Here is a 27,532-nt window from a genome sequence, read left to right on the forward strand (position 1 = left end):
AATATCTTATGTTCAAAATGCATTTAACCATGATGATCTTTGAAAAACTACATTGCATCTTTAGACAGAAAAAAAAAGATTCCTGTTTGTTATATTCCAGTACCAGGTGCTTTTCAGCCACTCAGTCGAGATATTTGTAGCCAAAAATTACAAGCAATTAATTTGGCTCATCCTAATTACATTGTGGCATTAAATTAACATAAAGTATGTATTCTACCTTTCAGGGGTGACATTCTGTAGAATTCTGCATAATAGTCTTTTGGCTTGAAACGAATCTCACAGCACGTTGATCAGAAGGTTAAAGGGAAGAGTTTTTAATTATTGTCAAAATCTAATTAAGAATATGACAGAAGCAATGTTTGCATTTGTTTCATATAATTGTTTATTAGAATAAAAATACAGAATTTTACAATTTCTCTTGATTTGGAAGGAGTTTATAGTCAAATATTTATTTCTGAAGAGTTTTTCTCTATATACTCAGTTTACACCCACTCAGAAGGGCATTTTGTACTTCTGGTCTTTTGACACAGTCTGAACATCTTTCCAGAGCACGATTATTGCACAGGACAGTTGTATTTGTGACAGTGCTCATTCAAGCAAGCACTACATTGCCCATTGCAATTTCTGTTCCACTCAGTAGAGAAACAAAAATGCAATATGGTAAGATTTTGCCAAATACATTAAAACATAGGGTAGATAACTAGTTTGAGAAAAGCAGCAATTTCTCTAGTTAAAATACATAACTGATAGTTTACACCTGACAATTTACAATCTGAACACAAACATTTCAGTGAATTCTATGCTGTTTCCCATGTAACAGCCAGTAACAAAACGAGACTTGTGGAAACAATCAGTATTAGTTTACTGAAAAAGGAATGTGATGACATATTTGACCAGCACAAATTCCCAAGTTACACTGCAATCCTTCTCAGCTGATGGCACTTCATGTGAGGAGACCAGGTCCCATAAATTCTCTGAAATTGTGTTTAATTTTACTTCACAGTACATCAAATGACATCAAATGTTTTAAGACACAGAAACATCTGTTTTCTCCTTTATCCAAAATACTTTTAGCAATTAAATCTTAAAATTACTTTGGAACATTTGGCAGCTATTTACTTATTTGAGTAATAAACTCCTGAAATTTCCCTTCTACTTGAGCTTAATACTTGAACCAGGTGAAAGCTGTTCCTCTAAACATGGAAGTAAATTTAGAAAAAAAATACAGGAAAAAAAAACTTTTAGCACTCAGTAGGAATAATTTCTTTGTAGCAAAATAATTTCCCCCTTCACAGAGTAGGCTCAACAATATCCAGTATTTTAGATATCAATTGATGGTGGCTGTGATTTACCCTTGTGGTGTCAGTAACACCTACAGTCAAGTCCATCTTTCTTACAGCAACAAAACATGAAATCAGCCCATTCTACTAGTCAGGGAAGAATCAGCACATAAGTTAATAAAATTTAATAAGAAAATGAAACTTTATATCTGTTTCAAAAAAAAACCCAAACAAAACCAAACCAAGTCCTAGGAAGTCATTTTTGCTAGCTTTAAAAAAGTCCAATTCACTAGTTGCATTTTGGAGTTCCAAAATAAATAGACCTCTGCCACACAGAAATGTCACTTATTGCACAGCTTTCAGGAGATGTTATGAACTCCCAACTCGATCCCTGGGAATAAGCCGTAGATCTGACCCATGCTTTAGAAATACATTTCCTAAACAAACACAGAAAACAGAACTTGTTACTAACCTAGAAAACACAACCTTACCTCAAAAAACATACACATTTAAAGGATAACAATGTTAGGTCAGTGTTTAACATCTTTAAAGTAATTCCTCTAACATAGCAAAAATAAATTTCTCATATTTCCATAAATTTTGTCTTGTCCTTCTTACTCCAAAGAACTTCTTACTTTTAAGTAAAAATGCCAGACCTTGCAAGGTGCAGCCTTTCAAACTTTGCACATCCACACCTGAATGTCTGATTTCACTTATATGCCATAATAATTTCAAGACCAGAAAATGAAGTTGTACTCCTCCATTATTTTTTTATCTTGAAGTCAGTCATGCATCCATTCATTTTTACTTCTGTCCTTGGTTCAGTCCGTAATGGCTTTTAACTTCAGAACTTCAACCATACTTTGCTTTTAGGAAGGCTCTCCTAAGCATAAGGCCAAGCATAAGTCAGTCTCATTTTAGCACTAACACCCCTTGAACTTCATATTTATTATGGCATTTTCTTAATCATATTAGTCTTATCGAGAAGACATAATATGAAAATTAGAAGTGTTTAATACTTAGATGCCTAGAATATTTTCTGCATGTATTCAGGACTCTAATTCAGGTTTTCTTCTATTAAATGTAACACTTGAAAATGAAATCACATTGCTAAAAGTGATGCATTATTAAATTACTATATGGAACATTTTTTTTTACTTCATACTGCTACTGCAAAAAATAGACTATGTGTCATTCTACAATATCAGGTTTTAACAATATCTACCTATTCTTATTCAACTTTGGATTAACTTGTAAAAACAGAATAATTTTATTTCTCTCCCAAGCACCCCACTCCAGGGATGTAGAGTGCTCTCGTAAGTAAGACTAAGATATTTGACATCTGTTCAAGTTGTTTGTATATTAGAACAAAGCTACCCTTTTTCAACCTCAGGACCATGACCATTCTTTATATTCAACATAACGAGAATTTGAAAATCATTTCAAAAGAACGTGTTATCAGAAGACAATCTGTTTTTAGAGATCTGCCAAGACCATTTCTATAAATCTGCCAAGACCAAGATCTATAAAACCCACTGAATACAAACCTGTCCCACCAGCAAACCAGAGAACTGCTTAATAATCTTCATACTGTAGATGAAAAGCATCTGTATTACAATGGCCATCATAAAACTCTCAGCACTTTACAACAGGCTGCAGCTGCATCTCCTGAAGACAGTTCACCCACCTCTCAGTCTGTTTTCATTATTAATATCATGGTGGTTTTATTAAAGTTATGGCATACTATTCCCTGAACTATCAAGGATTTAAAATTGAAATCAATACAGGAATTAAGTGCTAAGCCCAGCCTTTTCAGCTTTCATTTCCTCTGCTCCATGAAATCATGTAGGAAAAATGAAAGTCATAGTTGAGCACTTTATTCAAAAACGCGGGGAGACAGTGGAACAGTACAAAACTTCTGAAAGTAATCCCCAAGGATTACTATAATTTTATTCCTGCATACCTTATTTTGGGAAGTTTTTGAAGACTAACGTAACTGTTTAATATACAGGAACTTTAAAAGATGAAAAAAATAAAAGAAGGAAAACAAAGGTATGTTTTATTCTGAGATGCCAATTAATAAGGCTGAACATAAGATTGTATGTAAATTACATATGTTTATTTGTAAACTGAGTAGGAATTGGGTCTTGGATTTAGTGTAGGCTGTTTTTTGGTTGGTTTGTTTGGGGGGTTTTTTTGCCTTGATTTTGTTGTGGGGTGTTTCTTTTTTTTCCAGTTAAAGGCAATATCACACAGCATTGTCAGGGCAATAGCATTGTCTATGTTAAAAAAAAATAATCCATGTGCCTAATTTTAGATTTGCAAATTAAGACTGTGATGACAACATTTTGCTTCTAGATGCTTTAGATTTACCTGGTTATGAGATGCTGTCTTATACTACTACTGAATAATTCCTCAGCATTTTTAGAGCTTAGGAGAGGTAAAGCAAATCAACTGGAGATGTGAATTAAATATGCACAGCTGCAAGAATGATGAATTACCATATAGATGCTTTCATTCAGGAGTCCAGTAATCCTAAATACATTTACTTTGCAGGATTAAGCTACAACTAATTTGAACTACATAATACTGAGATTCATACACAGTATTACCTGCTGTCTGTGCAGGGTTTATTCCTATACCATCTAGGAAAAAAAAAAAGAAAAAAAGAGGAGAAGATGAAACACACATACATATTACAATTTACTACATTAAACTTGTAGCTCAAAAAATACACCAACAAGATATAACTATTACATTAAGTCTTCATGCAGCTATTTCCTACAATCAAAACCAGTCTTTTCATGGGAGCTAACAAAAAACCTTCAGCACAGAAATATCCAAACTATATATTTGGACAAAACTGAATTAGTGGTTTAGTATCTTCATCCCATGCATAAGAAATTTAAATAATGCTAAAATATTATTATATTCAATTTGCAGTCTGTAGAGGTTGTGAAATATGAGACACTATTGCTTTTATCAATATCTTTTCACTGAAATTTCAATACAAATACCATTAAAAAAAATATATAAACTATATTCTTACCGTTTGTTATAATGGCACTTGTCGCTGCAGGAACTTTGAACTAAAGGAAATAAGAGTAGGACAAAATAGCATAAGAGACATAGCTAAGGCAGAAAGTATATAGGGAATATCAAATTATAATTTTAGCTGGTTCAGGTACAAAAAAACGAGAAAAGAGTTCCTTCAGATTTATAGATATAGCTAACTTTGTTTAATGGAAATGGATGACTATTTTAGTAAAAATTCCACAAACGTAATGGAGGTTTTTTAATAAATATTGTGCAAATGTACACCTGAGACATGTACCAAGTAGCCTTAACAAATGAAGGAAAAAAACCCCAATAGAGACCTCACATTGTAAATGAGAACATTAACACTGTCACAATAAACTGTGATAACCCTGTAAAGGACTATACATAAAGACTTAAAACAACGTTTCTAATATTCTACATTTCAATTTATGTTTTTTATATATAGTCTGTAGGACAAACAGAAAATAAAAACTAAGGAAAAAGTTCAATTTGCATTATCCAATTTCTCACTGCCAAATGCATATTGTGGGAATGGCTAGCCTGCTACAAATGACTGTGTGTCCCCATTTAATGATCCATTTTTCTTTCACTTTTAGCTCTGCCAATCCTGAATGGTGTACCATGAACTTCCACATGTTATATAATGTACTAGAAATGACATAAAAAACCCCCGTTCTGTGATTCAGTTATTTCCAAGAAACAAAAAGTGAAGGAACATGTTTTGTACAATGAAAGTAATTCAGAAATTTTTACTTGGAAAAACTAACCTTTGACAAAGCACTGTGACTGACACTTGATATATAAGATGATCCTTCTACATCACAGCTACAGTTCTACTGTTCCAGGGATATTCTGGTTTTGACCTGGCCAAACTTTAGCACTATGAAAGATGTCTCAGTAGAAACTTGTAAGGCTTATTAGCCAGAATGTAAATCCTTCTCTGCCCTAAGAGCTTTAGGCACTGAGAGGATAATGCACTTCCCCTGGAGATCAACAATTTTGCTCACATTTTGATCTTTTCCATATATGTTTCATACAAGGTACTGTGAAACTGATACCTGAGTCACAACAACCTGCATAAGTTTTTGAATTGTTTACACAATTCCAGGAATAAAAAAACCCCATTCATATAACACAAAAATGATCTCATTTTTTTCAATGCTGATTCACAAAGGAACTTCATTCCTGGGGAAGAGCCTAGACAGACTTTTTTACTCTCTGTTTAAAAAGCACTTTGTTTTGCCTGGCCTCACAGAGATGCAAAAAGCTTCAGTGCCAATCCAGAGTGGCCTGAGGTCAAACAGCAAAACTCCCATGAATACTCAGAATACTCAGAACAATTAAAATAATGGTTTGCTAAATGTGAATATTTAACTAAATAATCCTTCTCTAAATCCATTTCTCAGATAACCCTAGGACCAACTAACATTGTGGTTCCACAAGTAGGTAATGCTAACAGGTTCAATGGCATCTTTCCCACCAAAAGTGGACTCTCCCTCTCAGTATGTCTGACTACTCAGTTCCAATCCCAATTGTTCCAGGTCCCTCATACTCATTTATTAGACTTTTCAGTCTAGGTCTCTGTGGATGGGTTGTGCGGGCACAGTTGTATTAGTTCAGAATAAAAATAACTGGGGAAAAGAAAGCACAGTAAAAAACAAGTTAAATGATCAAATATCTTTAACAGCATGTAATAGCCTGTATAACGTTCTCTTCAAGTAAATTCACAACAAAAACAATCCACAACCTACCCTCACAAGCTGTCGTATAGCAGTATAACAGTAACAGCATAAGGAGACTCATGACATGGAGTCCATTATCCTTCCTAGCTATTTTATTACAATTCCAGCGCTTAAACAGATGAAGTTTTCAATAACCCAAGATTTCCCAGGGGAATTCCAAGAACAGACTCTCAGCTGAATCTTTTGCTGATTAGATGAAGAGAACCCATCATGCTTTTGAGCACTCGATTTTACTGTTTACACCCAGTGAATGTCTCTTAATCTTCACATGCTGAATCTGAAACAACATGATGCATCTCTTCAAATATGTTACACGGGCAATTTACACACCTAATGGCTTAGGATTCCATGTGAAAGATCTAACACCCAGAAGCCAAAGAACATGTTATTCACATCTTATTCCCTCAGGTGAGTTTTTTGAATCTAGCCCATATCTAATCTCAATATTTTCTACAATCAAGCACCGTATGTCATCCAAAGTCAGAGGTTACTGGAACTGAACGTGAAAAGAGTGTAAGAATTTCCTGAATAATTCCGAAGAATTTCATGGATATTCTACATAAGCAATTTTTAGTATTAAGTATTCAACAGCAGTATTTTTTAATTCTCTTCACTGTCATGAATTTTTACATCACTGATATAAAACAGTTTAATTTAATTGCAAAGAAAACAGGAAGTGTGTCAATGTCTGCTGCTGATGCATAAATTGCGAAGAATCACTCAGTTTAGGATTCTGAAAACTCTGGCAAGCCCCCAGAGGCCAGTAAAGCTTGTGTCCATCCATAACCAACTGCAGTGTTTTTTGTGCTGAATTAACCATTGTATTTTGCCACTAAAAAGGTTTGTTTCAAGAATTTTCAAAATGTTAAAAAACAACATCATTGCTCTCTACTTACTTCTTCTGCAGCGAACTTCAGGACGGCAGTGAAAGGCGTGCTTTCAGGCACACTTAACCTGAAATTGCAATGCAAGTAAATACATGACTGCCAAGACAAAACAAAAGGCAATTTTATCAGCTATTAAACTGCTAGTTGCAACTTCACTTTTACCACTGGCTGTGCTCTTGCCAAAGCTGTGCAAGCACTATTTAAGTGGAGAAGAGGACCCTGGTGGGTGTGAGATGCTTCAAAAGAAGCATTTTTAGCAGAAAGTGGGAAAACGTAGGAGTTTCAGCAGCTGTGGGAGCTCTCAGGAGGTGCAGCATTAAGCTCCGTAGCAATGTCCTCTCCAGGACGAGAAGACATGGCCTCAAGGTCTGCCAGGGGAGGTTCAGGTTGGACATGGAGAATTTCTTCACTCAAAGAGCTGTCAGGCATTGGAACAGGCTGCCCAGGGAGGTGGTGGAGTCACCGTCCCTGAAGATGTTTAAGGAAAGTTTGGACGTCTTAGTGCAATGGTCTAGTTGACATGATGGTGATCGGTCATAGGTTAGACATGATGATCTCAGAGGTTTTTTCCAACCTCAATGATTCTGTGACTGTGAAAGACGTGCAGAGCACCGAGACAAAGCGGGACAGCCCCGAAAGGCGAGTTAACCACGGGACAGCGCCCGTCCTTCCATACGGAGGGAGACAAACGCCGTTCCCGCCGGCGGAATGCCCTGCCGGGATGGCCATTAGAAGCCGTCCACGTTCGCGCTGCCCCCCGTTTTCACCTCCCCCTCGCCCGCAGCGGCACCGGCCTGGCCCAGCACTCACACTTTGTAGGGTAGCCGGGGGTCCGAGGTGAGCGTCACTTTAAAGGTAACCTTCGACCTGTGAAGAAAGCAGGGTTTAGGGATGTGTGAGGGGGCTCGGGAGCCGCGCTGGGTCCCCCCTGTCCCCCCGTCCCTCACTCACATGGCGCTCCCGGCACCGCCGCCGCTCCACCGACACGTCAGCGCCGCTCCGGGGCCTACGCTCACCCCGGGCTGCCCGCAGCACGCCCGATCATAAAAGGAAGGCAAACATGCCCCGCCGACCCTCTACGGCGCAGAAGACGGAGGTGTTCTGCCTCGGCGCCCCGGTGGAAACGGGAGAGGGAGAGGTTGAGGGGCGGGCGAAGAGCGCCGGTGAGAGGCGGGGAGGATTTCTAATGAGGCATTGGCTCCGGCTGTCCGCGGCCGAGGTAGGACCCAGGCGCCGGTTCCCGGGCGTTTCCGTGGGCGTGTGCAGGGACGGCCGGGGGCAGAGGGGGCGGGAGAGAGAGGGACGGGACGGAGCGGGTGGCAGTGGGGGCAATTGCGGGCTTGGCGGCTCTGGCCGCACGTGTCTGTATGTAATGGGGGTGAGGGGAATGGTTCTCCGTCGGGTTTGGTTACCAGAGGCCACATCTGGGGGGTTGTGTCCAGATCCAGACTCCTCAGTACACGAGAGACACGGAGCTCTTGGAGAGGGTCCCGCGGAGGATAACAAAAATGATGAGGGGTTTGAAGCACCTCCCATATGAGGAGAAACTGCGGGAGCTGGGCCTGTGTAGTCTGGAGATGACTGAGAGGGGATCTCATTAACGCATATAAGTTATGGTGGCTGCCAAGAGAATGGTTCCACACTCTTCACTGATGCCCAGCGACAGGACGAGGAGCAATGGCCAGGAACTAAAACACAAAAAGTTCCACCTCAACATGAGGAAGAACTCCTTTACATTGAGGGTACCAAAGCACCGGAACAGGCTGCACAGGGAGGTCACAGAGTCTCCCTCTCTGGAGACATTCAAAACCCACCTGGATGTGTTCCTGTGTCACCTGCTCTAGGTGACCCTGCCCCTTGGTAGAGGGGTTGGACTGGATGATCTCCAGGGATCCCTTCCAACCATAATGATTCTGTATTACTCTCAAACCAAAATGTTCTGTGGGTGCTCGTTGAAGTTATGCAAGGCAAGATGGATGCAAACACCAATTCTCATCCCATTAATGTTTAACACCGTTTGTATCTTCTGTGAGACAAGGGAGCTAGAATTGGAGTTTTGTTTGGATAGTGATGGATACTCTTACCACAGAAAAACAGCCCATTCCTGTTTTGTTTGTCCCTGACTTTTGACAAGCCAATTTCTCTTAAACTCTAATAAAGTGGCATGGAACTGCAAAGTAATTTTTGTCTTTAAAGCTTTTTCATCCCTTAAGGCAGATGATGATCAAGTTTCCAGCTATGGGTATGTCAGTATTAGCACTGTAGAAAATACTTTGCCAGACTGCTTCTCCAGTCTCTCCTGTCCACAGGAAGGACAGCTTTCACTACAGACTGAGGTGCTTATTATCACATACTGCTTGACAGACTGGTCATGGCAAAGCGTTTTGAGTGTTTGCTTTGTAATTTTTTACCTAAGGACTGGCTTGGTGCCCAGGCATGAAATCCAGCTTTTTACCCTTGTGCTGTTCTTATCTGAACATAGACAAAACTGAAAAAATATCAAAAAAGAACAAGGAGAAGAAATTCACTAGCAGCTTGTACAATGGCATTAATATTTCCCTATATCTCCTACATTTATGTTACTGTGTCTGCCTTTCATAATTGTATCAAATTGGTGGCTCATGCACATTTTGTAATCCGTTAGTGATCTCACAGCTTTTTCATCCTCCAGCCTCTAAGAGATCACCCATGTAATTAGGACTAATTAATAGATGTCTCTCAGCATTTAACTTTGCATTTTGTGTAGCCAAGTGCCATCCCATACTTGTTCTTGCCCTTTTCAAGATCAGTTGGCTTTGTATGTAGGTACCATGTTTATGTCTTTGATTTGTATAGCTCGTCATCTGCAGCTTTCATTAATGCATTGCTGTTTTCTGTTCCAAGGTCGCGAATGCAGATGTGAAATAAAAGACTAATCCTTTTAGAACTTAATTTCTTGCCTCTCACTCTTAAGTACTTCCCCTCTGAGGAAATAAGCAGACACAAATCTTCATGTTGTTGAAGCTGGACTGCATTTAGTACCCAGATTTACTTTGTTAAATCCAGATTAAACATATGTGTACTATAATGCTGACAATAGTCTAAATCCAGACCTGAGTAGTTGTGCATTCTGGCCACATGGTCTTGTCCTCTGTCAAGCAGAGGAACCAACATTTGTGACGTGGTAACAAATCAGTTCAGGAAATTCATTTGGCAAAAAAAACCCCAAATTTTCCTTTTAAATGGTTTTTATCTGGTTATCTTCTGAAACCAGCAACAAAAAAGGACATTAGGGAGAACGTCTGATTGTTGATGAGACTGCACTGCATCTTAGGTCAGCTTAAGGTGCTGTGGAGCTGTATTCTAAGCAGGCATCAAGAATTTGATGGTACTGTCAGGGACTAGTGGGCTGACCCTGGCTGGGCAACAAGTGCCCACCAAATCTGCACTATCATTCTCCTCTCAGCTGGGCAGGGGAAAAAAAAACATAATGAAAGGCTGGTGGGTCGAGATAAGGACAGGAAGAGATCACTCACCAATTACTATCACAGGCAAGACAGACTTGACTTGGGGAAATTAGTTTATTATCAAATCAGAGTAAGGGAATGAGAAAAAAACCCAAATCTTAAAAATACGCCACACTCCCCCCCTCCCCCCCCCTCCCCCCCACCCCCCATTCCCTTCCCTTTGGGACTGAAATTCACTACCTCTTCCTTACACAAGGAAAGGACTGCTTACACTCTTCCCCTGCTCAAGCATGGGTCCCTCACACAGGGTTACAAGTCCTGCCAACAAACCTGCTTTGATGCCTGGATCACCTTCTCTCCCTCCTTCTCCACTGACCTTGGTGTCTGCAGAATGTATATTCTCAGTCCTCCCTGCTGTTCTTCTGTAGGTTTGGGGGTTTTTTTACCCCTTCTTACATCTATTGTCCTAGAGGTGCTACCACTGTCACTGCTGGGCTCAGCCTTGGCCAGCAGCAGGTTCATCTTGAAGCTGGCTGGCATTGGCTCTGTGTGACACGGGGGAAGCTTTTGGCAGCTTCTCACAGAAGCCACTCCTGTAGTCCCCTCCCACCACTACCAAAACCTTGCCAAGCAAACCCAATACACAGGATCAGGATCTTCTGATGTAAATTCAGGAATCTAAGTGATTTCATAGCTCTCCAGTGCTGCAAATTTAGAATTTTACTATGCTGTCTAAACCTGTTTAGAAGGCTAGCAGGGTTGATTTTTTTTCACTGAGAATTTACAATGAATAAAGGAACAAGAATGTGCATGATTTTTCTTTCAGCTGAGAACTTGACGTCCTGCCTTGCAAACAAGCCAGGGATGGTGTAGAGGACTGTATTTCAGTGATGAGTTTATACACAACAACATTCTCCCCAACTCCAGAAAAACTAATTCATTTCCAAAAAAAGTCTGCTATCCTTTCCCTGTGAGTGAAACCAGAAAAAAAAATAGAATTCTTTATACAATTTGTTTTCCCTACAGCTCTTAATTACCCAGACTTAAATATGTTGTGTGATAGCAATGAGACCTAAGTTTGACTTTTCTAGCTGTGTAGATGACAGAAGGAATGACAGTTTCAGAAACTGAGATATCTGGCAATGTATGAATGCATTTGTGCAAAGGAAAGCTTTTAAGGAAAATGTAAAAAAAAAAAAATTCAAACCAGAAAATAAAAAAAAAAGTCCCCCTGTGGATGTGAAAAAAAGGATCCTGTGGATGTGACTGAGGTGAACTAAAATACCTCTGACAACTCTTTGGAGAAGTCCTTCTAGTTAATATCATAGCAAGAGAGAAAACAACTGCAGTACATAGGAGCTATGCATCCCACATGTCTGTATTCCACCTGTCTGGACCTAGTTTGAGTTGAGAGAGAAAATAAAGAAAACAAATAAACAAAAAGTGAAATTTAAAAAGTACCAAAAAAAATTACCTTGCCAAGATCTATTGATTGGTATTTAGCTGCCTGAGCAAGATGGTCACTTTTCAAAGAGTAAAATTGTTCTAGAAGGTGCATCTGTTTCTTGAAATTACATGGAACATGTAAAATTACATTAGGGGGGTAGAGGGAGCTGTTTGTTTCTTGAGTAGCTACATTACTGATGGAGGCATGTTCTTACTAGACACTTTAGCCCGAATACAATTTCCCAACATTTTCTGAGTTGCCATAATAAATTACCAAGATTATTTTGCTTATATGCATCACAGGGAAAAAAAGTTCCTTGACAGCATTTTTGAACCACAACATAGAGTACAAAGTGCTGGAGAGCTGTGTTTAAAGGAATGTTATTTAGCCTGCTTTAATTCCTCCTGCTCTGTTTCCTATTCTCCCCTCCTGTAGTCCATGTTAGATACAATATATTGCAGAGTATTCAATTAGAGCTGCCCTGTGATACAAAACAGGGACTTATAATTTTCCACTTATCCAACAACAGGTAAACATGACCACAGTTTGGAGTCTGGCCATAAAATTACATTTAAGTGTTTGTATCTTTGGAAGATTTCTCCTCTGCTTCTGAAGCACACAGTGTCACTTAAAATCTTTTAACCATCGTTATATTTCTACATTCATAAGTACATGTGCCGTTTGAAGAACACCAGTTTTTATGCTCCCAAACAAGTGCCCATGTGGATGAAGAGGTTATTATACAAGCATCTATGGAAGTATCAAATCTGAAATGTTAAGAAAGGCAGTAAAATGTCTCCGACCTGCAAAACATGCTTTTAACCTTGGCAGTTTTGGACTCAATGAGGAATATTTGACTTCCAGGAATTTTTGCTGAAAAAGCACTGAATTAAGCCTTTTAGCAGCTACCCAGAAAATTAAATCTTGGCACCAGAATGCTTTTCTTATATGCTCACAAACAATGAATTAAACAAATAAGCATTGCCAAGCAATGTGTTACAGGAGGAAGAGGGAGGCAGAAGACTCAGTGTTTCTCCAACCAACCACTTCCATACTGAGCACATAGATAACAGTGTGATCCTTTCTGCTCTTAGTGAGGCTGTGATTTCACCAGGTGTATCTAGCAGTGCTTACTCCCATGAAGAAGGAGAGGTCCTGTTTTTCAGCCCCACTTCTGCCTCACTATCTGTTCCTGGCCTTCTGCCTGCTGGCTGCTCCTTGCCCTGTGATCTGTGCTTAGTGAACCTACAGTGAGTCAAATCAGGAGAGGCATAGATGTTTCTCTGCTGGTTCAGAGCCTTGAGTCAGGGAAAGGTCTGAGCAGACACAGCAGAGGAAGCAAAATCTTCCTCTTTTGTTAGTAGGGAATCACAGAATCATAGAATTCTTTAGGTTGGAAAAGACCTTTAATATCATTGAGTCAAGCATTAACATGTTTTGACTTGCTGATCTTAAAGATCTTAGGGATAAGGTTTATTCTCGATACCATTTCCTATAGTCAGAGGGCTGGGATTCTTCTTTGATCCCCCTTAACTCTCCTTTGGCTCAGCATGGTGACATGTGTTTTGGCTCCCCTGATTTCTCTCAAGCTCATCAGTGATAACCCTGTGACCCATCCCAGTGGGTAGAGACATCTCCTTGACTGCAGAATCCTGCTATGTAAGCAAGAGTCAGCTGCCTTTCTCAAATAGAGTCTGATTAGACCTTTCTGTAGGAAATTCAGCCCTCCAGAAAGGAAGGAATAGCACTGCATGATCTCTAAGTTGTTTTTGTTGCAGATTGTTATTCTGCAACGATTACAGATTCTATGTTTTCTCTTCTTTTTTTTTTTTTTAAGAATTATAGTGTAACGTAAATTTAACCTGCTTAAACTAGCCTGTTGTTATCCACCAGTGAGAAAACTTTAACCTCCTTTAAACAGGAAGTTTCCACTTTCCTGAGCCTACAGCCCATATGAGACAGGAGCAGTTTTCTATTCTAGACTGTGTCACTGCATTTCTGTGTAAAATATTGACATACACAGGGTTTTTAAAAAGCATTGTTTAGCCAAAGGTAGAGGAAGATTATAAGACTTTAGAAATGCCATGCAAAGTTAATCATCAGAAAATTTGACACACCTTCATAATCTTCCTTTAACAAAATAATAATTAAAACCTATTACAGTTCTCTTATGTCACAAACGTTTTACAAAAATAATTTGTCATAACGAGATGATTGCATAGAAATGTCATATTAGTCATATGGAAATCATAGTGCTAGGTCTCTATGCTACAGAAGGTTTATTTTATGTGTGTGTGTGTGTAGTTAAATAGTACAGATAACCACATATCAAACCAGGGATTAGTCTTCTGAAGTATCAGCACTGGATTTTTTTTTTCTCAATTGCTTTGAAAAAGTGATTATTAAGAAATCTTTAAAACAAAATGAAAATCCAAGCATCAAGCAATAGGACAATAGGAAATACTCCTAAGTTGCACCAGGGGAGGTTTATATTGGATATTAGGAAAAATTTCTTCACTCAGAAGGTTGTCAAGGATTAGAATAGGCTGCTCAGAGAAGTGGTTTAGTCACCACCCCTGGAGATATTTAAAAGAGGTGTAGATGTGGCGGCTCGGGACATGGTTCAGTGGTGGACTTGGCAGGATTAGGTTAATGATTGTACTTGATGATCTTAAAGGTCTTTTCCAACATAAATGATTCCATGATTCTATTGCAGACTCTGATAGTGAGTTACGCATAAGAGTGTACTGAGGCATCAATTCAGGCTAAGAATATTTTTATTGTAGTATCCTTTTCTTCTGTAGAGAATAAATACCAATCAAACAAAGTGCTTTTGCAAAACTACTGGGGTAGTTTTCTTATGTGCTGTTTCATTTAGTAAACAAGTTAGAATTTACGTGCAGATTTAAATTGTTTCTAAGTCCGTGAAAATTCACTGAGGCCAAAACTTCATCCTTTATGTGCAGCCATGATAAAACAAAAAAAACCAGCAAGAATTCTGATTCAGCTCCTACTGCAATTTAATTATTCATAAAGTGCCTAGCCTATCAGATTTTTTTAATGAAGGATACTTTTTCTTAAACTGTAAATAAGTCCAGTTGTTCTAGTCTCTTCACAGTTAACATTTAACTGAAAAGAACTCCACAGATCCTTCCTGAAGTGAAGCAATAAATTAGGCCGAATTGTCTTTCCCTTTTTGAAAGTAAAGACTGGCAAAGAGAAGGGGACTAAAGAAGAAATTAATTTGAGGTCCAGGAAGTTGTGATTCCGACAGACTCAGTACAAGATTTCAACTGTGATATCCCTCACAGTTCTCTAAACAAGGTCATCTTGTATGTATTCTCTTTATTCAGTCATTTGTTATGAAGATACCTCTCGTATTTTTCTTTTCCTTTTTGTTCTCTTTGGTGGCATGCCCAGAAAAGAGTTTATAAAATCTGCAAGTATTACTGCAAGAGGACAGTTCTCTCTGACATGGAGCTGAGCTTACACAGATCACTATTTAGCATTTGAAGGGATTAGAAGAGAGATTTACTGAGATGGCAGAAGGTGGTGCATCTCTGTGGAAATGAAAGAGGGGTGAAAACCTGTGTTATGTCTGGAAAGTAGACTTTTAAATTGCTAAATCTTCTTTTGGCAAAAAGATAAACATGACCTTTAATTTTCTTCATCTAGAACAGGCCTTTCTAACCTGCTGTGGTTCAGGACAGCAGCCTTCAAATCATGACTGTTAATCAGGCTTTGCATTCTAATTTCTTTGAGTACAAAGCCAAGTATTTCTTTGCATGTCGCCTTCCTGTGGGCATCTTAATTGGTCAGAGATTTAGCTGGAATGTTCCGACCTGGGAAATATGCCTCCTTGTGCGGTGCTCGCTGTAGCACAATGCTGGAGATTTGTCGGAACATTTAAGATGCTTTTGTGTTAGACATGGTAAGAAATTTCTTGTTTCTGGATCATTACCCATAAAACAAAATTAATTCTAGGAAGTGCAAAATTATATTGGCATAAGGGATTTTTAAGCTTTGAAGTGTAACACTGTTTAGAAATAATGGAGAAACAAGCGGAGAACAGAAAATGCCCCTTTACTAGCAAATGAAGACAAGTCACAATTTCTTGTGCCAAATGAGTTTCTGAGGAATGTGTAATTCCTTTCAGTAACTTTGTTTGCTTTTCACTGCAGGTTTTTTTCATATAGCGTATTATCATGTTAGTGTATCTTTATGCCGTCTCCTAAACTGTACTGCTTAACAAGGCTTAAGAAAACATATTAATACCTTTAAATCTTCTGATTGCAATAAATTTTAACTATGGATCCAACACTACCAACAGAAGTGGTAGGGGTCAGCTGACCAAATGCTGGTGCCAGCTTTGTAAATATCTATACTTAAGGAAGTTCTCTTCTGTTCACTTTATATTCAAAACAAAGAAGGTACTTCTAGTGCACAGTTTGTATAATTCTGAAGTAGTCATCCGAAAAAATGAGCTATTTTCTCAAAGTGCCAATTTCTTCCCCAGCAACAGGGAAAGGCTAGGCTGACTAGGTCTCATGTTGACATCTACTTTAGATAAACAACAGGATTTGGTGAGGTGAATCCCACACTGTGTTCATCCTAGGTTGTTCTGGAGCTTCATTATTCAGACCTCTGTTCCATTGTTCCTCTTGTGTAACTTCAGGCACCTGGTTGAACTCATCTTGAATTTTTATGGTTCTCTCAATTAGAATACGAGGAGATAAAGCATAAGAGATTATATCAATCTTTAAAAAAACCCAACAAATCTCAGTTAACAATGCCTTACATGAAAGTATAATCACATTAAGATTAGAAGAAGAAGAAAGTTCAAATAGGATTTCAATAGGATAAATACAGAATGGTTACCATTCTCATGCAAGAGCAAAAGAATAATCACATTTCGCATTTCAGGAGCAACTTCAGTTGAGGCTAATGTGATGCCTTCACAGAAGAGGGCATCTTTCATCTGCAGAATTAAGGTTTTCCTCCTATGAAAAGAGAAAAAAAAGTGTTTTAATGATGATTTAAATGTTCCCTTATCCTTCATGCCCTCTATCCTGCAAACTTCACTTGTACTGAGATCAGTTTTCCCGCCCCATGGAGTCAGTTTTGGCTATTATATTTCTAACTTTAGCAGATAATTCTCTTTTTCTGAAAGCTCCATTGAACCTTTTCCCTTCAGCAATTGCTTTGGTAACACTCCCAAAGGTAAAGCAATTGCTTTGGTAACACTCCCAAAGGTAAATCAGGATTGTTGTTTTTAGAAGGGCAGAGTAGTATACAGAGAATACAAAACAAAGTAGTAAGTTGTGGCATAGAACAGAATAAAAGAAATTAAATGGAAAAAAAATGGAAAAGGAAAATTGAATAAACTCATTGGAAAGCAGATGTCACAGAATCTCAGAATAGCTGAGGTGGGAAGGGACTGCTGGAAGTCATTTGGTCCAATCACCCTGCTCAAGCAGGGCTACCTGGAGTAGGTGGCTGAGGACCATGTGCAGATGGCTCCCGACTACCTTCAAGGATGAAGACTCCATTGTTTCCCTGGACAACTGTGCCAGTGTTCTGTTACCTTCACTATGAAAAAGTGTTTCTTGATGTTCAGAAAGAACTTCCTGTGTTTCAGTTTGAGCCCATTGCCTCTAGTCCTAGTTCAATACACGAATTCAAAGGAAATGAGCTATACAGGAAGGTGTTGGCAGAAGAAAGAAATACAAATTAGATTGGAAAAGAATGGAGAAAATTAGTGGGTATTACCTGTCTACTGCCCAGAAGGGTGGAACCAAAATGGTAAAACCACAAGGATTATTAATGAAGTAGTAAGGTCATTGAAACTACATACAATGGGAAAATTAAATGGGCAAGTATGGGATAACATCAAACACATAGTTAACTTGTAAAATCTATCCAAAACTCAAATTATAGAGGAAAAAATTCTCTGAATTTGCATGTTTTTCATAGTTTCATTATTGATTACATCTGTACAGTCTCCATTTTGACACTTTTTTTGTTTAGTCTTCAAAAAACTGATGGCAACATGCTATTGTGCATATTTCTTCCTCTTTTATATCAAATTAATTTTTTTATCCTGCATAATTCTAACATTATTTGCTTTTTCTCTTTGTTTTCTGCTTTCTTTTGTTGATCCCTACTTTATTTGTATTTTTCTCTTGTCTCTCTGTCTTCCCCATGCTGTACTCTCTGTACTCAATTGTATTTGTATTGCAAAAATTACCAGTTCTTCAGGAGTTCTCACCTTCCATCTGTTTTTCCTTAATATGTAAGCAAAGAGATGGCTGCTGCAAGGCTTTTATTTAAGCTTAAATTCATAGTATTATCTATTACATTAAAATGTGCTGTCTGATGTAGGTAATAAGCTCCTGGATCTGGTTTGTTTTTCCACACAGAGTAATCAGTGATACAGATTCAAACAGTGTATTCCAAATGAATATTCCTATATGAAGGAGCAAATGTAAATGTTGCCTAAAAAGAGAATTAATGTCTTTCCTCTCTATTACATCATATTTCACCTACTGTAAAAACAGCAGATTTCCAAACACAGGAGGCCTATTCTATAAATTAAAAAATACTGCATGAAAAAGCTATACATTGCATAATAAAATGTATCATATTAACATATATAATGAAATAAAAAATGTATCATATTAGCAATTTTCCTTATTTCTGTATGATTCACAATTAAGCATGTTGTTTTTGAAGGAACTTCAGAAACTAAAATGCAACATTCATTTTGACATTATGACCAATCTTAATACACAAGTTGTAACAGGAATTATATTCTTACAGAATTGAGAATTCCATAGTTTGTAGGTTCCAAAATCATAGTAAGTAAATTCACAACTGAAGACAAATACCATCAGAAATAATTTAAACTACTTTCTTAGACTTACTGCTTTTACTAGATCTGTACTATGGCTTTTAATCCATATTCTTTCTATCTGTATCACAAATAAGCTGCTCATCTTCAATAAAACTATTGTGGAAAAGCTTCTGTAAAGGAAAAAGTGTTGTTATTTCAAGGAAATCCTCTCTACTCAAAAGTTCCTGCAACTTGTCATTTTTCTAGGAAATTATTGTTTAGGTGGTTTAGGGGATGTGGGAAGTTTATATTTTATTTTATTTTGTTTTTTAATTATAGGTATTTACTTTGAAAGGGAGAACGTCAGAGACATATTAGCTAAGTTTAGATTTTTGAGAATTATTTGCAGGTGCTAAGTGAAGTCCATGCACTATTCTACAAATTCAGATTAGCCAAAACCCCGAAGATCATATCTTTGCCTGTTTTGCTTTGCCTGTTATTTTCTTGTACAGTCTATGCTGAAATAATGCCTGAAGTAGAACATGTCTATTTCAGGTAAAGCTCCTACTGACTCCCTAGACAGGCAAAAAAGTGTGGAAACTAATGGTCTTCTGAAGTAGAAGGATTGAGTTTGTTCAGTGACTTGGTGCCACATACAAAATGATCTTGGTTGCTATTGATATTTTGTCAGACTGAAAAAAAAGTAGTCTTTTTCGCTTCAAAGAGATTCTTATTAACTCTGTTTCAAAGCCCATGAAGGCATGTTTTATCAAAGGCTTTATCGGCGCTGTGGAAGTTGATTTTCTAAGAAATACTATTGACTTCTTGAGTCAATTATTCTGTTAAAGCTGCTTGTATGATTTTCAGAACATGGATGTTATAGGAAAGAGGTAATCTTGCTATTTTCTGGCATGCTGAAGGTTTTTATGTTGTTGCCTACATTATTCTTTACAGACTTGTGGAATATTTGAGGCTGTAAGGCACTGCTGAAGATGGTCTACTTTACCTCTCCTCCTCAAAGCAGTGTCACCTAAAGCTGATTGCCCACCTCCTTTTCTAGTTAGGTTTTGAATATCTCCAAGGATGAAGACTCCACAGACTCTCTGGGCAACCTACGCCAGTGTTTGACTACCCTTACAGTAAAAGGATCACCTCCTTTGACCTGCTGGTGATGCTCTGAATGCAGCCCAGGAGGCAATTGGTCTTCTTTGCCTCTAGGCACATTGATGGCTCATGGTCAGCTTGCTGTCCACCAGGTCCCTGAGTCTTTTTTTGCAAAACTGCTTTCCATCCAGCCAGTCCAGTGCAGGAATGAGCAGGATCGGTGTTTATATCCTGAAATGATGTGAAGAAAAATGGATTAAACATTTAATTGTCTGACAGATGTTGCATCTAGAGGAACAAAATAGTCTGAGAGTATTTTGCTGGCTGAAGGCAACAGTAAAATCCATTACCTTAGTCTTCTCTACTTATGTCTGAATAAACCCATGTTTGAATAAACCAGGCCTTTCCTTGTATGCCTGAAGTTGACTTGTTCAATTTATCAAAATCTTCCTTGTATTAGGGATCCCAAAACTGCCCGTCCACTTTGGCTCTGCTTCAGTGCTGAGCCTTCCCTCCCTTCTCTAGTTGTTAGAGGGAAACAACCCCCTCCACAGTCTGGCTGCAAAGGGAGAGGGGAAGAAGAGGGTCTGGCCGCAAGACCTGCCTCTCTCTCTCTCCCACTTACCAGTTGTTTTGTGAGTTGCGTCCCTCACAAACACATATTTTCTAAATATGTGCTTCCCTAGTCACATTTACTGATCTGTAAGACATGCTTCTACAAACCCTTAGAAAAGGAAAGGATTAGTTTTAATCCACATGAAATAGTGCATTAAGCTGAAAAGACAGATATGATTATGCTAGAGCAACTAGGCTCTTAATACAGTCTATTTAATAGAAACTGAAAATGAACACATCCTACTTTTAATATTTGTGGATTTCTTAGTTGCAGAGAGTTATTTTTGCTGTTGGCAACAGTTTAGGTAGGATCTGTTTTTTTTTTTAAATTTTAGTGCTGCAAAATATATTTAGACCTGATGTGTTAAAATTTGCTTTGCTTATTCAAATAATGCTTGTTTTACGCTGTATGAAGTCGTCTGAACAACCCAGAAAATTTTTTTCACACTGTGCCAGAATATAACAAAAACTCATAACAATTGTGTGACTTTTTAATCAACATTTCTTTGGGAAGCAATAGCTCCTGCCTTGTTACCTGGCTTGGAGTAACTAGGCAAGGAGAGTGAGACAAAGAACTTTTTATCATGCAGTCGTATGGCATGTTCCATTTTCATGCCATCTCATGTCACGTGGACTTCCTTCTTGTGGATCTTGAGTATGTCCAATCAGTCAGTCTAAAACTCATGCTGAAGATCCTGCTTGGAAAGCCAAATTCCTTAGCAATGGTGTGTCTTATGGAAGTGGCTCCAGACCTTTTCCAGAATATCAAAGAATTCCTCAGAATAGTCTAGCACACACTCTTCTTTCCCACTGTAAAAAAGGCTGTGAAAATCACTGAAACATCTGATTTTTGCTACTCTCTCATTTGCTCATGTAATTAGATTATTGTGGGCCACTGGGTAGGGTAGGATTCAGTTTTGTAGAAGTATTTTTCCTAGTGCCATTTGAAACACTCTTTTTTAATCTAAGCTCACTACATGAGGCTGGCAAAGATGCCAATTCAGAGACATTTGCACCCTTCTTACTTCTCAATGTGATACCCAGGTAGCCAGTGGCAGGGACAATGTCCCTAGCTGCCATCATTGCACATCTAAATCCTGTATCGAGTGGTTGGACATCTGTACTGCTCTGTAGTCCCTGATATAGTGTCTGCATCTCTATAGAGTACAATAGTTTAACCACCTAGATTTTGGTGGTTGTAACCTCTGACTGGATCTCACTCTGGTTGCCTTGACCCCCGTTAAAGGCAACTCTTCTAAAGCAAGATTCATCTGCACTGTTTGATATGTTTGTCTGGTGGGTTGACCTTGGCTGGATGCCAGGTGCCCACCCAGCTGCTCTATCACTCCCCTTCCCAGCCAGACAGGGAAGGTGGAAAAACAACTCGTGTGCTGGGATAAGACAGTTTATTTAAAGCAAAAGCAAGAGTTTGTGCTTGCAAAAGTGAAGCAAAGTGAAAGATAGCAGGGTTTATTCTCTACTTCCCATGAGCAGCAATGGTTGGCCACTTCCAAGAAACAGGGCTTCAGCACATGTGATGATTCCTTAGCAGGCAGCCACCGGAGACAAAGAACGCCTGCCTTCCTGCTCCTTGCCTTAGCTTTTATATCTGAGCTGACGTCATATGGTATGGAATATCCCTTTGGTCACTTCGGGTCAGCTGGCCTACTTGGGTCCCCTCCCAGGATCTTACCCTTGCTTGGGGAAGGAATGTTACAGTTCTGATGCTGTGCTCAGCTGTAGCCAAAATACCGGTGTGTTATCAACAACCTTCTAGCTACCGATGCAAAGCACAGCACTGTGAGGGCTACTATGGGGAAATGAACTCCAGCTCAGCCAGACCCAATACAGTTTATTTTCAGATAATTTTCGTCCTTAAAATGTCTGTTTCTTGTTAGTCGTTATTGAGGGGATGCCAGATGCATGTCTCTGATTTTTGTGTATTCCAGCCCGTTTGTGTTTGGTGGCTCAGCAGTGCAGCTTAACAATGCAGATTGGTTTGACACAGAACGTATGGAATCTTGTTGTCAACAAGATGCATGATATATCCAAATAATGAGTAAAAGAGAGTCTGTCATAACCTACCTGCATTTTTTGTAGATTAAAAAGCCTTCCAATTATTTTTGGTAACAATTTGCTATTATTACTTATCATACCTTAATTATGGCTACTTGTATTGCTTTTTCTGTCTCTTCAGTCATTTCCCATGTATTATTCTTCCCTAGGTATTATTGATATTGTATAGCCTAATGATTAAGTAAATATGGATGTTTCAGTAAATTAGCCCTTCCCTCTAGCTACAGACAACTGAAAAAGAAGTAAAGAAGAATAGAAATTGAAAAGTTATTGCTCAAACACCAAACATTGGGAACCTGTTAGATTTCTGGCTCAAGAGAACTGGATGTAATATACCTGCTTTCAGAAACTAAAGCCACCTTAATAATTAGAGGAGTGCCAGGAGTAAATTTCCCAACTTCTCTTATTCTTTATAATATATATATATAAAATATCTAGATGTACTACGTACACCAGTTTTATTTGGGATTTGTATGTTTCCTAATGTGCAAAAGGTTTCTGAGATATATACATATATATAGCTGCTGCAGTTTTTGTTCAGTGTCGTAATCCTACTCTGATCTAAAAGCTTTTTCTTTTATTAATACGGACTTACATTCTCCGTGTGGAAAACCTGAGAAAGATATTGCTTGTCATTAACTTGATTTTATATTAAACCAAGTTATATTAATCACCTTACAGATTTTCTCAGGATGTGGAAAAGTAACTAAAATAAGTAGATACCTTGTGATGTGAAGTTTATGCACAGATTTTGATTTAGCAGCTTTACCAGTAGTCGAAAGAACAGAACAGCGGTACAAAGCTGAAGAAGAAAACACTGTATGAAGAAACACATCCTACTCTATTAGAAATGGAAAACAAGTAAGAATGAAGACAGAAAACACAGATTTGCATTTAGGCCTACCTAATTTCCCTAGCCCATTTCCAAAACCAGTCTCTCACCACTTACCAGTGCTAAGGATTCTTTAACCAATGCGTGTTTAAACACTCAGACCATTGAAATGAGTTAGCATAGCAATTTTTTGGCATAATCCTGTTTGAACACTGTATATTCTTTTTTTCCTTAAAATTTCTAATGCAAAGCACTACTTTATCTAAATAAAATTAGAACAAAACAGGCTCTATATCTGCTTTGCAAATGGAAGAGTCTCATCCACAATTTTGTGTAGGAGTGGAAAGTGATACAGTGCAATTATTCTTTAAGAAAACAAGCAAAACCCCACAACAAGCATTTTAAAAGTGTGATCAGGCTTTTTGTTGTAAGCTACAGTGGGGAACATGTAACAAAGGAGCTCTGCTGCTACCTTCTTATTCTTTAATTGAAATTGTGAAAGTTTCTCCCTCTCTCAAGGCCCTGTTTCACTGGCTGCTTTCCCAAGGACTCACTGACCTTGGCGAGAACGAGACACAGTATTTCTGTAACTGCAAAGGAATGGGACATCAGTTTGTTGGAGCCACACACACATGGTTTATTTTACTGTTGACATCTAAAGTAACTAAGAGTCTAAAGATCAAACCTAAAATTCTGATTTACAATGAAAGATTGAAAGGCATATATATAAAATGGTTTGATGTTTTCTGTCTGAAAATCAGCAGCCTGAGTTGGTTCTGTTGGGAGTGACAAAGTGCTCTTCATGGAGAAACTGGATGCTCTAATTGTAACACAACTGGAAGCATCAGAGATGCAAATTCCATTTTGTTGCGCCCTCAAAGGCAAGCTGAACACAGATGGGAAAAACATGTTCTCTGGCTCTGACTTTTGTTTGATCGTGCTACCAGCAAAGAAACCCAAGTGAATGTTTGGACCATAGATAGGTAACAGCCTTCACTTCTATGTGTTTCTTCAAATTGTCAGATAACTCTATCTTGTACATACTGTAGATAATAAGCAGTTGATTTTGCCTGTATCACAAGTTTTTGGAAATCTCTGTGTGGATGACCCAGGTAAGAGGAAAGAAAGCATGAAATCTTATTTGTTATAGTTGTATGACCCGACTTGCCTTCTCTTTTACTACATCTTGGATTGTAAGAGAGAAAAACATTTTGAGTATCCATAGAAGCCCTTAGAAGATAAGAAGATTTTCCTCAACATTGAGGTTTTTTATTTCATTTACAAAGGTCCAGTAACTCTGCCTTGGCTGTCCCATTTGCTCTCACTAAGGCTCCCCACCATTATGGGCTGCTTACTTTGTGTCCCACCTGTTGGCCTTTGAGAAATCCAGTACCAGCTCATATTCTTTGCACACAGAAAGTTAAATAGCTGTCTTTTTTTGCATTAACAACTTATTGATCAAGAAAATGTCAAAACAGAGAGCAGGATATGACATTTTAGTACAACAAAATTCAATAATCCTTTTTATGATATTTCCCTGAGCTGGAGAATACTAAAACAGAATGGAGGTGGAGGACAGAAACTGACATGTATGAGTGGAGTTAACTGATCCACAGGAAGGGCTCAATTTTACTTAAATTCATTTATTATTTTATATCTACAGTCATTCTAAGCAAAGTCACCTAAGGAATAAAATTGACGCAAACACAATAGATGCTCATTATGAATCAGAAAGTTATTCTGAGCCAAGACAGATTTGTTTCAGAAGTCCGAGGCTGGCAATCCAGAAAGTAGTAGTTTTGTATAGTCTTTTAACAAAACATTTCTTTTGTAATGGCAGACAAAGGTGAAACACCTTTGAATTCAACTTTTTGTCCAGTTTGACTAGAAAGCATGGGACTAGCAATCAACTCCCCTGCCCTTGGCTGGGAATCTGTGACAGGAAGACAAAAGGAGAACTACTAATACTAAGAAATACTAATGGATTCAAAGATAAGACCTTCCCAACATATATCCTATTGCCTTATCTTAACCTAGATGCTTTAAGCACAGATAGTTTGTTAGGAACACTCTGGCTGAATGGTACATTATTCTCTGCTGAGCTTGTTGTTTCCTGTGGTAGGGTGTAGGAGAGGTGGCCCCAGATTTCTCAGAAGAGCATGGCTGCAGGACAGAAGAAAAGAGCCACAAGTTGCAACAAGGGAAATTCTGACCAGATAGTAGAAAAAAAAAATTCTGTGAGAATGTATGGACACTGGCACAGATTGTCCAGAGGCTGAGAAATCTTCATTGCTGAAGGTGCTCAGACCTCAGTGAGGCAAGGCCCTGTGCTCGCTGAGCTAGTTGACCCTGCTCTGAGTAGGCTTTGTATCAGATGACCTGCAGGATCCTGTCCAACCTCTGCTGTTCTGCAATTCTGTGGATCCAAGGCTAAGATAAAGCTATAAGCTTTTCCTTACCTGATTTTCTGCCCTATCGTTTTATCCTGTTCTCTTTGCTTTTACAGTCTAGTCAAAAGAAGATACCTAAAAGTTATACATAACTCTTGGGCTTTTTTTCCAGCCTTAAATTCAATCTTCTTGTCTCCATTGTTAAACATGTCCAAAGTATTATCCTGTTTATATCATCATCTCTGTCAAGAATTAATGCGTTCCAGTTCTCTCTGACCTGATCCACTAGGTTTATCCCACATAAAGTACAACTGAGAAAATTAAAATCTCTCTGTTCAAAGAAACGAAGGGCTGTTTCTTTTATTTCAGAGAAAGCCTTTGATCTAATGAACTGAACTCTTTGAAAAAGTTTGCATAGGGTCAAAACTTCCAAGCAGGAGTGAAATGGTTTTGTTTTATCGTAACTGAACAAGTCATCGTAAAGAAATGGCAATAGAGAGATCCACAATGGGTGGTTTTGCCACTCGTAATAACAACAAAAGGAACTAACTACGATAGTAATAGAAAGGAGCATTTTCTCTATGACAATATATGTCATTGAACCATAGACAACCTTTTCTAAAAATTAAGTAAATTTAGCAGATCTTTGTAAAATGTGAGATTCATTGTCATAAATTAACAATGCTGCATATTGAATCAAAATACCATAGAACATAATATGCAGACTGGAAGTAGAGCTGAGTGGCAAAAGGGAATAAAATACTTGGGAACTAGAGTGAATAAGGAAGAAAATAAAAGTGCCTGTGCAGTGAAATAGGTTCTTTAGATTCTTTCTGGCTTCCTGGAAACTACTGCAGTAAAGAATACAGACTAAGGGAGAGCAGCTTGAGTGTGTGTTCAGACAGACATATCATAGCAACCATGATTTTTAGGGAACAAACGTTAAACCGGATCAAAGGTGCAGTGAGTTTTCAATATTTCAAAGACTATTTTTCATGACACAAGCTTTAAATCACTTGTTTCGAAAAGCAGACCATAGTGAGACGGTTTGTGAATGACTCCATCAATAAAAAGAAGAGTGTTTTGTTAAAATGCCATCGTCCTAAACAACCTGCTGCAAGTAGGGTGGGCAAACCTATTAACGACTGAGGGAACACATCAAAAGTCATATTTCAAGGGACATTAAATTTCCTCACTTGCCTGTTAGTCTTGCTGTGTGCTGCTAACACCTGGGAAGGCACTTAGTCCCTTTGATTATATTTTATGCTTAAGTAACAGACATTAGAGTTGTTTATCCCAGTAAAAGGGAAAATATTTGAGGTAGCCAGGTTTAAGAATAAGAAAAACAACACCCAGAATGATTATTATAAAATTTCTGTTTATTGTGCAATAAAGATTGCATATAAAGGTAATCATTTTGTATAAGGAAAATGGTTTTGTTTTGTTTTCTGGAAGATCATTACGTTAGAGGTGTTTATGTGAAAAAAAAAACAACAGGGGAATAATCAGTAGTAGTTAGTGAGGGGAAAGTAGCTCTAATATTCAAATGCTATCTGGAATTTCGGCAGACCTCTCTATAACAGTTCAGCATATTGAAAAATCCTGGTAGGTTCCAAAGTACTAGAAATCATAACGAGAAAGGTCACCTAAATACACATATAGGTTGTCCTAGCACACTAAGCTAAGCTAAGAATTTCCTTAGAGAGTACAAAACTCATCCTGCGTTCAAGCCTTGAAAATAATTTTTTCCCCCATTTTCATCACTCTCCATTTTTACAGTCCTGTATGGGATCACTGACAGTGTCTTTACTTAAGTGATTT

General features: G+C 38.3%; 1 protein-coding gene across 1 annotated transcript; it reads right to left on the reverse strand.

The window, feature by feature from the left end:
- Positions 1-358: 358 nt before the first annotated feature.
- UFM1 (ubiquitin fold modifier 1) lies at positions 359-8,056 on the reverse strand. The gene is made up of 6 exons (XM_064645851.1): positions 7,921-8,056; positions 7,780-7,836; positions 6,979-7,036; positions 4,330-4,369; positions 3,893-3,925; positions 359-1,717 (listed from the first exon to the last, which is right to left on the reverse strand). Coding segments are annotated over exons 1-6 (258 nt in total). The 5' UTR covers positions 7,923-8,056; the 3' UTR covers positions 359-1,649.
- Between the last annotated feature and the right edge of the window lie 19,476 nt (positions 8,057-27,532).

Source organism: Pseudopipra pipra, chromosome 2 (assembly GCF_036250125.1).
Source record: "Pseudopipra pipra isolate bDixPip1 chromosome 2, bDixPip1.hap1, whole genome shotgun sequence".
NCBI lineage: Eukaryota > Metazoa > Chordata > Aves > Passeriformes > Pipridae > Pseudopipra > Pseudopipra pipra.

Excerpts from the sequence above, each read along its gene's own strand:
- UFM1 (XM_064645851.1), bottom strand. Across the intron at positions 3,926-4,329 it reads AAGTGCCATTATAACAAACG|ATGGTATAGGAATAAACCCT; the intron begins GTAAGAATATAG and ends TTTTTTTCCTAG. Across the intron at positions 1,718-3,892 it reads AAACCCTGCACAGACAGCAG|GAAATGTATTTCTAAAGCAT; the intron begins GTAATACTGTGT and ends GTGTTTGTTTAG.